Genomic DNA, 16,539 nt, shown 5'->3' on the forward strand with positions numbered 1-16,539 from the left:
TTTTAAAGAAAATAAAATGAAGACATGTTACATCAGTATACATGCCTTTCCGGGCTTCTGTAACAGTTTTTTAAGTCATAGCTGAACAAATTGCACCTGATTTCATTCTCCTAAACATCTAAAGGATACAATTACCAATCAGCGTGAGCACAATGAAGTAGATGGACGACCACATGCCGTACTGTACCCCTCCCTGAGAGCGGATCCCGTTATACATCACCTCGTTCCAGTCTTCACCCGTCAGAATCTGCAGTTTAAAGCAAACAAGACATTAAAAATCAAAAAGTCATAAATGGATAAATATAGTGTGAATGGAACAATGAAAGCGTCTCGTCTCGTCTCGTCCAGTCTCGTCTCGTCTCGTCTCGTCGCTGCTATCTGGCACTGACCTGAAAAACCGTCATGATAGCAGCTGGAAACGTATCGAAGTTGGCAGGAGTGTAATCTTTAAAGATGAACCTGATGAACAAAACATGAATACAAATAATAAACAACGTTTTCAGATTAAAAACAACCGGTGAAAATTTACACAGTTGTGAAACCTGAAGAAAAACTGGATCTAGTCATCTCATGTGGATTTTTTCTTGACATAAACGATATTGCCAAAAGTTTGCGGACACCTGGTCATAAGTACGGTATGTGCTTTTTGAGCATCGCAGTCCACATTTAGTCCCAATTTGCTCTTATAAGTCTCTCTACTCTTCTTAGAAGGTGTTCCTCTAGATTTTGCTGTGAGCTTATTGATATTTGTGTTCATCAGCCACAAGGGTGTAAATAAAGTTAAGTACTGATGTAGGTGAGGTGAGGAGGCCTGAAATGCAGTCAGCGTTCACATTTATCCCAAAGATGTTTAGTAGCAAATCAGAGCTCTATAGCAGAGATCTTCCTCTCCAAACCATGTAAACAATATCTTCATAGAACTCACTTTGTGCACAGAGACATTGCCATGTTGGAACAGGTTTGGGTTTTAAAGATCAAATGAATGAATGTTTTATACAATTGTGTGCCTCCAACTTTGTGGTAACAGTTTAGAGAAGAACCACATATGGCAGGAAAAGGTCGTGTCCACAAACGTTTGGTAATATAGTGTATTTAGGGCATTAAATTGAACTGTAACGAATGGACATTCGGTGCCAACTAGATGAGGACGGGTTTTCTTTTGACTCTGGTTCCTCTCAGGGTTCCCTGCCACAGTCACCACTATTCTGCTCATTAGGAACAACTTTACAATTCTACGAAACAAACTTAACCATTATTTCATTACCGATTTATCTCTGTAAAGCTGCTTTGAGCACAGTATAAATACAAATCCCTTATGAGTGAGTCAGTGAGCTCCTTAAGATGGTACGGGGAAGAAACATTTAGAGGAACCAAACTCTAAAAGGAAACTCATCCTTATCACCTAATGTCCATTCATTACAGTTCCATCATCGTTTATATTAATTACAGTTCAAATCCATCCAAGTTCTTGAGTTGTTCAGTAGCTTCATGGGCTGTTTGGAAATACATTCAATTCTTTACATAATTCAAAAATGAAGCTAAAGCAGATGCTGTTTTTCTTTCTTTTTTATTTAACGGATGGATTCGCATGAAATGTATAAACTGTTCTAAATTGTCACTGAAATTTATAGTTTGTTTCTTCACACCGCACATATGGATCTTACCTGCCACCAAACAGCTGCATCCCGAGCAGAGCGAACACCACAATGAACAGGAAGAGCAGGAAAAGGAGGCTGATGATGGACTTCATGGAGCTCATCAAAGACACCACCAGGTTCCTCAAAGAGGCCCAGTACCTGATCGATTAAAGCAGGAGAGGCATTAAAAATGAAGAATGGTGAATCCTCATTCATTAGTCACATTATGTCACATTATGATTTTTTCGAGTGCAAAAGTTTGCATGGTTACTGAAAGGAAAACGTGACCAAATCTTTCTACAACTTTTTCCCGAAAGTTCAAAATGAAATGGCGCCAGATGAGGAACTTCTTTTCTACTTACGCCGTCTTTCTCAGGGGCCCAAAAGTGGCAGCTTTGAAGTGTTAGGATTTGATCTCATGACCTTCTGACCAACATCTTAACCACTGAGCAAATACTGATTATCACTATCACTGTTATTAACATTTATGGCATTTAGCAGATGCCTTTATACAGAGAGACTTACAATTATCTCATTCATATACCTGAACAGCTATGAGGTTAAGGGCCTTGCTCAGGGTCCCAGGAATGGTGGCTTGGTGGTAGATTTGAACTGTTGACCTTTGGATCCAAAGTGTAAAGCCTTAACCACTAAGCATCTATCTCCAATTAATATCTAGTTAACACAAACCAGGTACACAAACTTATGCACTGAATGGTACGTGGCCTCTCCCGGACATACCTGGTTATTTTAAAGATTCGCAAGAGTCTCAAAGCTCTGAGTACGCTGATCCCAAAGGACGTTCCCGGCCTGAAGAAACCCCAAACCACCTCAAAAATACTGCCGATGATCACCTGGGCAAGAAAGATACGAGATGAATAATACAACATGACACACTAAAAATCCCCGCTGGTACTCGCAGTCAGGACTAGGCATGAGAAAGAAAAAGGTTGTACAGTGAAGTCACGATGTTCTGTTGACAGGAGCACGATGATTCAGCTCGGGGAATCATGGACGACTTCTAAAGAGTACACCTACCCCACAGTCGAAGCAGTTGAAGGAGGAGTGGAAGTAGAGACGGAAGCCAAGGCCATACATCTTCAGAAACATCTCAGCCAGGAAAAGTCCCAGAAATACAAACTCTGCATAGTCTGTGAAAGGTTTGAAAAACGTTTACAGTGCCAGGATTATAAGTGTACTGTACATCATCTGTATTCAAATATCACCTCGATGTGGAACGTCCAAACCTAAGCGCTTATTGTGAATTAAAAGCACCATAATGATAAATTAATCTGCAGCTCACAAACACACTACAGTTCCATTACCTTGAATTAGTATCCTGTTTTTTTTGTTTTATCTACTAGAATGTAAAAAAAAAAGAAAGAAATATAAGAAGATATGTTGAATCAAGTGATATTTTAAAAGCTAGATTGTATACAGGAAGTGTATTGGTAATCAAAATCTTATTATTCAGTTAAAATTGGTAATAAACCATATGGGCCTTGAGCATCTGACTATATAGTGCGTCGCATTACTATATTATCAGATCTCTTTTTTTTTTACACCACTTTAACCTGGGAATGAGCTTAAACAGTAGAAAGGATAACATACTATTTTATACAATTATATAAATAACTTTCAACTTACTTGTAAATTTGATTATTTTTATTTTAGTTCAAGTGTATTTTATTTATTTTTATTTTATATTATGTTTTAAATATATTGTTCTATTTTTAATTTGGAATTTTTTAATAAAAATAGTAAAATGATAAAATTGATAGTAATAATAATAGTAATAACATTAATATTAATACTACTGCTTCTACTACTACAATTACTACTACTTTTAATAATAATAATAATAATAATAATAATAATAATAATAATAATAATAATAATAATAATAATAAATATACAAATACAATGAAATATATTAAAATAATAATTGAATGAAAAATTATAATTCAATTTAAATGTTAATTAAATACAAAAAAAGTTAAACAACACCTTCTGGTCAAACTTAAACCACAACTTAAAAAAAATCACTATTAAACATATAATAATACTAAATCATTAAATGTTTTATTTAGAAACAGCATTTAAATAAATTTAAAATATATATATATTTTTTTCTTCTTATACTCCAGAACCAAACTACAAAATCAAATAATTTACCGTTCCATTAGGTCATTATGTAAGTGACTTACATAGAAAATGTACATAATGATTTAATTAATATCTAATAATCTATGTAAAATAGATCATACTCTTTAACTACCTCTACAAAATGTATAAGCTCCGCCCACTTCTGATTCGAAACTGCTGTGATGTATTGCTTTGTAGTTTTGTAATTAGACATAAAAACAGAAAATGAAGAACTTCCTGGAATAAAGCAGATTAAAAAAGAAGTCCTTGCTTGTGCTATCAAAACTGGTTGCACTAATGTCACAGTTGAGCAGCTAATCAGCTTCACCATGACAATCACTAAGCATCAGAATATCAAAGAGATGCTAAGTTTAGGAACCCGAGCGTCCCCCTTTGATAGCTGGCTCGCTTTCAAGTCCTACATTTATCTGACCACATTCTGGACTTCATTTATATTCAGCCCTGGACTGATGACTCACAATGGTGGGAGTCTTATTTTGTGAATCACTTGACAGCACCTCTTACTTGAATCTCTAATAAGAAAATAGACACAAATCAATAAAACAACTATAAAAAGCAGTAAAAGAAGAAGAGACCATGTGTTCACAAACATTTGTCCATGTGTCCAACAAGATATACATTATAAAACCCAACCAAATATTTAAATAGAAAATGGATGAATTCCTTCCTAACCAGTAAACGCAACATGGAGTAAAAGGTGCTGTATTCAAACCCAGCTCTTACACTGAAGCACGGTGAGCCACTCGGGCTGGTTGTGGTGAACGATAGCCACGCAGATGGTGTTCAGACCCACAAGGCTTAGCACGATCCAGTAGAAGCTGTCCGTCTTGACCATGCGGCGGATGGAGAAGCGCAGCATGCGCTCTTTACGCCTCAGGTAGGCAGCAGGACCCCGTCGCACAGTGCGGATGTTTACCGGAGGCCTGGGACCACCTGAGGATCGTGTGCAAAACAGACTGGACGTCATAACGTCACACTATGGAACAACATGATGATGATACTCTATGAAAGTAGCTTAGAAGTGTTCTTGAGATCTTAATCACAACTGAGTAAATCTTTTTTTTTTTTTATCGTGTTAGAAATACAGCTTTGCATATATACCAGATGATCAGGAAGAAGACGCATGTGCAGATGATTAGGGGTATTGTAGAAACACGTGCAAACAAAGATGAAAATTAACAAGGAAACCGTACTTCGATGAGGACTGTAATACCCCCCTGTCCTCTACATCTGCCTCTTTCAAACCAACCACCTGCATGTCTTCCTTCACCACATCCATAAACCTCCTCCTTGGGCTTCCTCTTTCCTCCTTCCTGGTGGCTCCATCCTCAGCATTCTCCTACTGATATACCGAATGTCCCTCCTCTGCACATGTCCAAACCATCTCAATCACACCTCCCTCACCTTGTCTCCAAAACGTCCTGCATGTGCTGTCCCTCTAATAAACTAATTTCTAATCCTGTCCATCCTCATTACTCCCAATGAAATGTATTCTAGTGTGTACTATAGTGTTGATTCAATAGTGTTGGTCACTGCTTATTAGATCTCTCAGGTGATTAATCAAGGGTAGTTTTCATCTCACTTGACGTTTAAATTGTTACTCATTTATATTGTACCTGTTTCATCCTCCCTGCTGCTGAAGACTGCTGAAGACTTTCGCCTCCTTCTATGATCAGAAGAATAATGAAATCTGCCAGAACTTTACTTAAACTAACACCTTCCAGGTTTGCTTTGTTTAAAACAAAACACCTCAACAGAGTTGTAGGCTGATTTATCTTAAGATCGTAATCTAGCGTACCAGCGAAGAGTTATTCATTGCTAGAGACTCTTTATTAACCAATGCAGTCGAATGCCAACCAAGCAGGAGGCATGCGACGTACAAACAAAATCCAAGGCCAAAACACGTACAAAATCAGTTTCAACAAAATATCTATCATGAAAGATAAAGCTTATTACGGCAAGTAAAAACCACAGCTTTACTTTGCAATGATTTTTATAAACTGAGTTCTCATTTAAAGTGTGTGTGGGTGGGTGTGTGAGAAAATTGAGCACACCGTGATCAAGCTGTAGCTTTGAGAGACAAAAGTATTGAGAAATCTGACTTTCCCAGCCATATGTGGTTCATCCCGGAATGTTTCCCACAAAGTTATCAGCATGCACAGAAGGTAAAAGCAGAAGAATGAATAGCAGTAATCCTGCAGTGCACATGGATATATTGTATATAGCGGATGCTGGTATTTCTGCTCAAGTTCATGCATGTAGCTGCATTAAAAAATAAAGCTGAAAATAGCAACAGTGTGACTCGATTCTTGATAAAAACAACGGTACAAAAAAATCCAGTCAACTAATAGATTGTTGTTGTTGTTGTTGTTTTAATTACTGGTTGAGTAGTGAAAGTGAATAATTACATAGTGTTTATGTGATGTGGCTTGACAAATGAGGGTAATTGGAAAAGGTAACACTTCCATCAGATGCCTTATTGTGGCCTAACCAACAAATTATGTGAATTCACAAAGTTTTGTAAACACCTACAATTTTATTATTGTTTAATTACTGCTCGGGTTATTATGAGAACCGGCTACCTGTTATGAGCACCATCATCATCGAGTGCACTTAGCTCCAAAGGCAGCTGTTACAATGTTATACTGCACAGTCTCGAAAGATTCAGAAAAGGAAAACTGTGTCATGTGACGATGCAAATTCAGATGGAAGCCTGTTAAACTCACCATTATATATGCATATATGCATTTTTATATTAGTTATCATGAACGCCTTATATAGCATAAGTAAGCATAAGGTTTAGAGGAAGGACCAAGCCCCTAGACTAGTTGAGCCACAATGAAGAAATGTTGCCTATGGAATTTTAAGAAAATCCATATGCAGAGGAACAGCAACATTGAACAAAATTGAACATTTGCTGCATGTTATTGCAACGTCTGGCCAGTAGGTGAAGCTGGGAAAAAATTTCTGAAGATATCTACCAAGATCACTTCCTGTTTGGTGGCTATGCTGTCAGATACATTGACCAATTATAAGCAAACTTCTTTGCCAACTTTGGTGAGGCTTTTAATGATGACTAAACAATATTTGTATGAGAAGCTGCAAAACATTTAAAATAAATAAATTCCTAACTGATGGATCTGATTAGGCAATAATTTAACTCAGGGAGGCATAGCTTTAAAATTCTGGACATAAGGTTCAAAGGTTACACCTAAAATCTACTTCCAAAAAGGCCAAAATTGACCCAATGGTGGTGCTAGAGCATTGGGAGCAGTTTGCCTAAATTTGTTCTGAATGTTCCTTAGACTCTTTCTAATCAGTGTACCAAATTTCACAAGTTTTTACCTACAGGTTTTATGGGTTGCCAGTAGAACAATTAGGAGAAGAAGAAGAAAAAAAAAGATGCTTACACACTTTTGGTGCTTGGCCCCCTAAAAAAAACAACAACAGAGACACAGATTCAGAAAAAAAAGTAAGAAGGAAAAAGACAAGGCACACATACACAGAGTGAAGGAAAGAGAGAGAGAGAAAGAGAGATGGAGATGGGGGAGAGAGAACGAGAGAGAGAGAGAGAGCATATGGAGATAGCAAAAGTGGTGTAACTAACCAACTGTTGCGATTTCCGAATACTTGTCCTCTCCACGACGCCTCGCATTTTTCTTGCTTGTGGCTCGCTTCAACACTAAAATAGAACAAAAAAAAACCCCCAACAACAACCATTATTGCAGTGGAAATGTAAATATCACAACCTTTGGCTTCAGTTGAAAAGTGTAATGACACTGTAAATGTATTTTTCACACTGTCTCTTTCCTGTCCTGCTCATGCTGGGACCAGCTCGCAAACATGTAACCATGAGTGACCTTCTTTTTCCCCCTGCAAAAGCCTGAATATAGAGTCCAAGCAAAGGCACAACACATCAGTGGGCATGAGAAAAACTGAAAAGGATTGTTGCTGTGGTAACTGGAATGGCTGCAATGAGAGAGCAAACATCGCTTCATGGGCTGTATCGTCTCAATGTGTGTGTATATGTATATATTCAGCATGTCCTAAAGCCCTTTATTCTTCCTAAGAGCAGAAAATTGACAAGACTTACATTTCCTATACCATTATACCATTAATGACAGGGGAGCCTGAAGCACAAGGCTGGGTGAAACCACAACAGGGCACAATTGGGAGAACATACAAGCTCCATTGACATACAGGTTGGAGATTCAAATCCCTAATCCCAGATGTGCAAGGTAAACCCGAAAAAACAAACAAAACAAAAAAGTTATTGTCTACGTAATAATGGTGAAAGTTATTTCTGTTATGACTATTTTCCTTTTTTATTAAATCGTATAAAAATGTATTATATTTTATCGCATTATTCAATATATCATAAATATAAAACGCATTTAAATTAATTAATTAATTAATTAATTTTTTTTACTAAGTTGTTACTATTATTGTCATCCAAAAAAACATATGATAAATATATTAACACGCATTATAAAAATATAAATATACTAACCAATGCTTTGCTTTGCTTTTCGAGAAACTGTATAAACCCCAGTGTAGTGCTATGGTATAGTAAAGCAACATGTCACTTACAAACACGTGTTGCAGTGATTCTCACATATATTAAGTTACTATAAAATGGTGAGAAAAAACAATATGATTGAATCCTGTATTGGTAAATAAATACATTTACATTCACTCATTTGGCAGATGATATGGCAATAAATAGAGAAGCACCTGTTATACAATTGATTTCAGAAGAAGGATAAATAGAGGCAGCTAGATGCTCATGGAAGATCTGAGTTTTCTGCTATACACTTATGTAACACATCGGAGAACAGGAAGCTTCGGTCAGCCTTCTATGAGTTAGAGCATTCTATAGATTGATGTTTCATTGGTTTGAAATGTAATGCAGTAATACTGATTATTAATACAGATGTTTGCGATGCGCATATCAAGAATTTGATCCTTGGAACTACGCATTATTTTAAGAATGAATAAAGTTTTAGGAATTTACTGCCTATTCACTCTCATAATAACCTTCACTCTTCTGGGAAGATGTTCCACTAGTTCTTGTGAAAATTTGTGAGATTTCATTCAGCTACAAGGCTGTTAGTAAATTTAGGTTCTGATGTGGGTGAGGTGAGTTGAGGAGGCCTGGGGTGGATTGGAGCTCTACAGCAGAAAATTTTCCACTCCAACCCATGAAAAGCAGATCTTCATGGAGCTGACTTTGTGTACAAGGTTTGGGTCTCCTAGTTCAAGTGAAAGGAAAATGTCCTGCTCCATACAAAGACATCTGATTCAAACAGTTTGGGGAAGAACCACATATGGCTGGAACATTTAAGTGTCCTGATATTGTCTGTATTTTTGCTCTAAAGTCGTATAATCGTTGTAGTTTAGTGGTCCTTAGAATTAGAAAAATCTCTACTACACACTCTGGTGAACGTTTTCGTGAATAAATATAGAACAACTTAAAGGGTGAAATTAATTGCACTGTCAAGATGATGTGTCTCCCGGCAAACAGAAATGTAGTAAAGCTTTTTACAGCGCACGAATCACTTCACTGGAGATGCATACTTAGGTGTATTTGTTTATTGGTTGTAAACTGTGTATATGTTTGTGTGTGTGTGTGTGTGTGTGTGAGAGAGTGTGAGTGAGTGAGTAAGTGCACCGAACAAAAAGGCACATCAACGTTCTAGAGAATTATAGTAAATTATAAAGTAAGACCCTCATACCCTCCAATGCAGACCTTCCTGAGTTTTTATTCTCCTCAGCGAGCATCACTTCCTCTGTGGAGAGGAAGAGAGAAGAAAAGTGAGGACACTGAGCGCAAACCATTTGAATAGCGAGCAGTGTCAAAGTGAAATGCCAGAGAGCCTCGTGTTTGGAGTCCGTCATTTGAGACTGATTGAAGTTCTCTGTACTGCTATGGCGCTTAAATCTGATCTCTTGCTCTGTGGAAAACAATGACTACACAGAGCGGGTGTCACACGCATATATACACACACACACACACACACACACACACACACACACATACTCGCACACTCCAGTCTGTGAGTCAGGCTCACCTCTTTGCTAACCCTTATCTGCGTGGGAGAGCGAGTTTACCATGCAGCTCCTACAGAAGAGCAGAGGCCTCACAGAGCTGCTGTGTTTCCACACACTGCCGCTTACCTGCTCGCTCGGCTCGGGTGGGAGGCAGGATCGAGTCGTACCAGGGGAAGGGGTGGCGTGGGCAACTAAACTGGGAGGCCTTTTAGCAGAGAGGTTCATACTCGGTCAACTGCAAGTAGTGAGAGACTATAGGATGAAATTTTCAATTCATGGGATTGACTGGTCCACTGATTATCCTTCAGTTCCTTCTAATTCCAGACTCATCAAATCTTCATCAGCTATTGAAGGATAGTCTCAGATGGAGGGTGTTGATTTGTACCCAGGAACTGTTCTTTGCTTATCTTAGGACACGGATTGGCTCAAACTATTGATTTTTTAGAAATAATATGGAAAATGTGGTTTGGTGAGACCAAGAGGACTGTTTTTTATAGGTTATCAATTAAAAAAAAAAAAAAAAAAAATTCAAAAATATTAAATTAAATTAAATTAAATTAAATCAATACATTTCATTTTATTTAAAATTTCATTTAAACTTTCATTTTATTAAAAAAAAACATACATCAAATTAAAAAAGCAAAATAAATTCTCTTAACACCCTAAGAACACACTGAAGCATGACTGTTGTAGCAACAGGTTTTGGCCTATTTGTTAGTTCATTGCTTTGTGTTTGCTCTTCTATAAATGTGTATTGTTTGACCAGTTTTGTAAGAACTGCTATATTTTGTCTTTATTTCATTCCTTGTCTGAGATATAAATGCTCAAAACAGCACATAAAATAAACATTAATGACTCTACCTGCTCGATCTATCCACGCCCGGTAGCCGTTCAGCTCCCTCTCCACCTGCTGCTGCCGTCTAAGCTTCATGAAGGCTCGCCGGTTCTCCACACGCTCCCTCTCTTTAGCGAACTCACTACGGGGAACAGGATATGTGTCGAGCACCAAGGACGAACATCAAAGGCACAAGCAGATACACAGGATTCAATAGAAATACGCAGTGTGAAGGGAGTTTGGTTTTAATGATGACTTACTATTATTGTATATTTTACAGGATGTTTGATTCTTTCTCGACATGGTGGTCACACAGGAAACGAGACTGACAAAATACTGTTTCTTGTGTACAAGGTTATTAAGTAATTTTTTAGTTCCACCACAAATTTCCCATATCGATTGTTGGAACCTTGAACCAAAATTAACTGAATTAGTTAGATATCATGTTTTTACAATTCCACCTGGATGAGGATATCCAACTTAGTGGGGAAGCAGTAGTTCGGTGATTAAACCTCTGGTAAACTGCTTTAAAGGTCAGGGGTTCAAGTCTCAGTATTGCCAAGCAACCCCAATTGGGCCCCTGAGCAAGACCCTCAAACCTCTGTTCTCCTGGAGTGCTTGTTTCATCTCTAACCCCAGGCACTGACAAGTCTCTACATCTCTCTCTTTATTAGTCAGAGAAGCAACCAAGAAGCTTGGGTTACTCTAAAGAAGCTGGAGAGATCCATACCTCACATACAGTAGAAGGAACTCTGGAAAAGTTATAAGATATGGAGCTCAGACTCCTGCATCTCTAAACTTTTATTCTTTGTCCAAAATGGTCCCTAAAACATATTAAATACCCAACCCTGCTCCACTCCTAAGAATAGCAACCCTACAGTGAAGCATGCTGGTGGTAGCATCACCTTAAGTGATCTTCTCAGTTGCTTCTCTGACATATCCTAGTCAAATGTCCAATAACAAAACAAAAACATTGACACCTAATGAATGCAGAAGGAAAACAGGAGTGTGTCCTGTGAAGGTTCTCACCCTGAAAGGACACCGAGCACAAGGTTTAGCACGAAGAAGGAGCCAATAATGATGAGGGGAATAAAGTATATCCAGTTCCACGTGGGACCCAACGCATCATTAGTCTGAGGACATAACGGACAACAGACATCTTATTAGCCTACTTTTTTTAATCTGATGGACACCCAAAGCCAAAAAAAAAAATTCATTAAAAATAATCACCAGACCAGGTTTGTATTTCATTCGCACTTGGCTCTTATATGACGCAGCGTTTGCCGTGTTGTTTACCGGACGATCAGACATCTGCTGCAATGCTATAAAAAATGTTGTGAAGTACAGTAGCGCAGTACATTAGAGTAGTTTGTGCTTGAAAACATGAGAAAAATGGAGTTCGGTGTAATCGGAACAAAAAGATCCATCCACCCTCACACAGTGAGTCTGATGAACCTGTGTTGGTGTAGGTCTCCTGACAGCATAACAGCTCTTTCTCCCTCATAAACAAACATCATCAGCGCACTGAACTTCACTAACATCATTCTTTTTTATTATATAAAAATATTGATATACTTCATGTCTAAGGGCCATTCACAGAGAAATACAGTACTGTAGATTTTCAAGAAAATATTTTTCGCAGAAAATATTTAACTGCTTCATATTTTAACCAGTGACTGAGAATAACAACGCAAGAGTGTATGTGTGTGTGTGTGTGTGTGTGTGTGTGTGTGTGTGTGTGTTCTTTTCTACAGTGTATTTGTTAGTTTTATGCTCAATTCATGAAGTGGAGAGTATTTTTTTGATGTGAGTGAAGTAAAGTTTTTCTTGTATAACTTCTTTATATCATGAAGTGGAAAGTGTTTTTAATGATGTGAGTGAAAAAATGCTTCTATGTATGATACTGTATGTATTTTATGACCTTTTGTAAATGTAACATCTGTCTAGAGACTGCAGGTGGAAATTAGCATTTTTTTGCTATAACCTGGCACATGACATCTCTTCTTTCTTAGACTAATGTTTTCTGTGCATTGTCCCTGATTTAATAAACTCATTCATTCATTCATTATTAGTTAGTTTTATGACAAAAACCCATGGCAACATGGTAAATGCCCAAAACACACCAAGGTCACACCAGAATGACTTTTTTCTTTTTTTTTCTTTTAGAATATTTTAATGATCCCACAGGGAAATTGTTATTTAAATAGCTAGGGCTCTGGGTTACTGATTGAACTGAAGTAATGAGATTTAAACAGGTAGAGTTTGGTGTGGACTTGATGCTTGGTTAGAACGATGGTGTGGGTGCAGGTTTTCATTCTATTCAAGCAAGTCCACACCATTTTTTACCTGTTTAAATCTCATCACTGTAATCTAATTCACTTTAAGACCTTCTGATTAGTAACCCAGGGCCATAACTCTGTAAATAACAAGTTCCCTGTGGGATCATTAAAATATTCTAAGAAAAAAAAAAAAAAAGTAATTCTGGTGTAACCTTGGTGTGTTTTTGGCATTTACCACATTTCCAGAAAAGTAGGCTAATCATGCTTCTATTGTCCCATATGTCCGTTAACTAATTAGAGTGCCAGAGGGTTTTGTTATAAAACTAACAAATACACAAATCTAATAAGTTTAATTTTCAATAAATATCAGGTGTGGTCTTGATTGGTTGGAATGAAAACCTGCATCCACACCGGCCCTTTGTGGAAAAGATTGGACACCCCTGTGTTAATACATGGTAAATGCCAAAAGCACACCAAAGTCACACCAGAATTAAATTTTCTTTAGTATACCGTAATCCCGGGCTTTACCGCGGGTCGAATCTGGCGCCCCCATGGGTTTATCGCAGAATTGCATTTGCCACATAAACAATTTGTGTGGCTGATTTTCCCGGTCTCTCGCGAAGAGCAGGATAGACCAAAAAACCTATAGGGAATTGTTTTTATGGAGTTTTATGTTGAAATAATAACATTTATTACAAAAAATATAATTACTAATTATCACATGAAGTAAAATGTTAATACAGTATAGTACTGTATACATAAAATAGAATTTTCAGGGTGGTGTCCGTTTATCGCGGTCGGTTTTGGGACGTAACCAACGTACATCACTGTACTTTATGTATAAAAAAGTATTTAATAAAGTGTATATTGTTATTTATGAGCCTTAATCACTGATTGGTGGGTTCTCCGTGAGCGTTCGCGATGAGGTAAGATGAGCGCAAATGTGGCGAAGGGGTTGGATAGAATTAACAAGCCCGACGCTGCTGGAGGAAAAATCGACCCCGGATTTCCGACCGTCGCAAACATGCCCAGTGTGAAAACCACTTAAGTGACATGGTATCACACAGCTGCATTCACAGGAAATGGTGAGAGGGATAAGGTTAGTGATAGGGGTGGAGATTGTAGCATAAGACTTCCGTATAATATCATTGGTACATGGTAGATTCTTAAATAAAGTCGTATCTAATGTCAGGGAATAGATCTGAATTCTACATGTACTGAAATTGTGTATCGGCATTGAGAAGTCATGTGACACAGATTTGAGCGCCATTAAATCGTAGGCAACCAGAATCCGAAAGGGCAAAGAAAAACAGCATATAAAAAACAAAGGCTGCTGAATTTTCAAAGATGAAGCAGGAAAGATTTGTGCACTTGAAATCTCTTGATACGAAAAGGGATTTAAATTAGGTGAGCTTGTACTCAGGTGATGGAGGCTTCTGTTGTTTTGGACTAAATTTGTTCGATGAGCCCATGACAAGACGTCACTACAGATTACACACTGCTCAGACAGTTGTGTGTGGGTTGTGCTCTTGGGGTGAAGTTTGCCCAAAGCAGAAAAATGTCAATTTTGAACTTGAACTAAGAGCCAATTTATCCTGTATTACATGAAGAAACTGAATGAATTGTGACTCCTTCATTATCGGGTTCATGACCGATTATTATGTTGAATATTTACAATTCATTAGACTACTACACAATCTACACCGGTCAGGCATAACATTATGACGTTATGACATTATGACTGGTGAAGTGAATAACACTGATTATCTCTTCATCATGGCACCTGTTAGTGAGTGGAATATATTAGGCAGCAAGTGAACATTTTGCCCTCAAAGTTGACGTGTTAGAAGCAGGAAAAATGGGCAAAGGTAGGGATTTGAGTGAGTTTGACAAATTGTGAGCATCTCCAGAGCATCTCCAAAACAACAGTATCTATTTAAAGAGCTTCAAGGGAGGAACAGTGGTGAACCGGTGACAGGGTCACGAGTGGCTGAGGCTCATTAATGCACATGGGGAGCGAAGGCAGGTCCGTGTGGTCCCATCCAACAGACAAGCTCCTGTAGCTCAAATTGCTGAAGAAGTTCATGCTGTTAATGCGCGACTGGTCAGAACTGTTTTAGCAGCAAAAGAGGACCAACACAATATTAGGCAGGTGGTCATAATGTTCTGTCTGATTGGTGTGTATTATTGTGTATTATTATTATTATTATTATTATTATTATTATTATTATTACTATTAAGGGTGCACCTGAATAGTCAAATCTTCACAGAGGTGTTATAAAATGAGGATCATACCATTATGGTTATATAGGGGTGCTTAATGTCTGATTTTACATAGAACTACCAATTATGACACTATTATAAAAATGTTGTAAAAAGACGGTAAAAAGTAAAAAAAAACTTCACCAAGTCCCCTGTTTCAGATTTAAGTTTTACTTTCCATGATCCCGACCAACACAGGAGCATCTCGGCGGCAGAGACTTAAATATTCCACAATGTCTGAAAGAATTTATAAAGGAATATTATGCTCTAATTTAATTATGTTAATTAATTGCTGATTGTTTGTCGGTGCACATTGTTACATGGCCAGTTGTACATCGTGCTTTCAAATCTTATGAGAAATCGTTTTACGAAATGTTTATCCAAATTTGCCTTTCGTTTGTTAAAAAGGTAAAAAAGCATCGGCAGTTTCGTCTATCACTAGGCAGACAGTTTTTTTTTCCGTATTCATGATCTGCATGTTCGATTTGGCACATGTTTTACGCTGGATGCCCTTCCCAACGCAACCCTCCCCATTTATCCGGGCTTGAGACCGGCACTAAGAGTGCACTGGCTTGTGCAACCTTAATGGCTGGGGTTGGTTCCCTGACCAGGGATCGAACCCGGGCTGCAGCGGTGAGAGTGCCGCATCCTAACCACTAGACCACCAGGGAACACTAAGAATAGCGTGGTGAAAATCAAAGATGTGAACTGAGTGTGGCTCTGAATAAAAGCAGTAAATCTGCGTAAGTGAAGTAAGCTCACGTTGTAAAGTACAGCAGTCCAGCCCTCCATGGTAATACACTGGAACACAGTGAGCACTGCAAAGAGGATGTTGTCGAACTGAGTGATGCCGTCGTTCGGGCCGATCCACGAGCCGTTACAGTCGTATTTCTCTGGACACCTGCGCACTCCACATGCAAACTCTACCTCGGAGGAGTCCACCGTCTCGTTATCTAATGACAAAAATTCAACAATCAAATCGATAGAAAATTGTGTGAAGTGCAATCTTACACCCGTGTTATCCACTTCGTATGCAACGGAATCATACTGAGGTCTCCTTCACAACTATATGATTTAATAAGGACCCTAACCGAGGATATAAAGTTGGGGACGGCAGGTGTGGTGCAGCTTGCCGCTGTAGAACTCCAGGCCGATGATAGCAAACATCAGTATGGCGAAGAACAGGAGGAGGCCGATCTGCAGCAGAGGAACCATGGCCTTGATGATGGACTTCAGGACGATCTGCAAACCTGACGTTACACACAAAACTTTTACTTCCTTACAGATTACATACAAATCTGAAGCAGTA

General features: G+C 38.2%; 1 protein-coding gene across 1 annotated transcript in view; it reads right to left on the minus strand.

Annotated features, from left to right (window-relative positions):
• cacna1eb (calcium channel, voltage-dependent, R type, alpha 1E subunit b) overlaps positions 1-16,539 on the minus strand; it is an 83,586-nt gene that overhangs the window by 38,274 nt on the left and 28,773 nt on the right. Inside the window, 13 exon segments of the mRNA XM_046851183.1 lie at positions 130-247; positions 390-459; positions 1,665-1,796; positions 2,379-2,491; positions 2,676-2,788; positions 4,527-4,736; positions 7,214-7,234; positions 7,411-7,485; positions 9,539-9,592; positions 10,716-10,831; positions 11,719-11,822; positions 15,993-16,183; positions 16,322-16,480. Of these exon segments, the coding sequence (XP_046707139.1) occupies positions 130-247; positions 390-459; positions 1,665-1,796; positions 2,379-2,491; positions 2,676-2,788; positions 4,527-4,736; positions 7,214-7,234; positions 7,411-7,485; positions 9,539-9,592; positions 10,716-10,831; positions 11,719-11,822; positions 15,993-16,183; positions 16,322-16,480 (1,476 nt within the window).

The sequence above is a fragment of the Silurus meridionalis genome, chromosome 6 (assembly GCF_014805685.1).
Source record: "Silurus meridionalis isolate SWU-2019-XX chromosome 6, ASM1480568v1, whole genome shotgun sequence".
NCBI classification, from domain to species: domain Eukaryota; kingdom Metazoa; phylum Chordata; class Actinopteri; order Siluriformes; family Siluridae; genus Silurus; species Silurus meridionalis.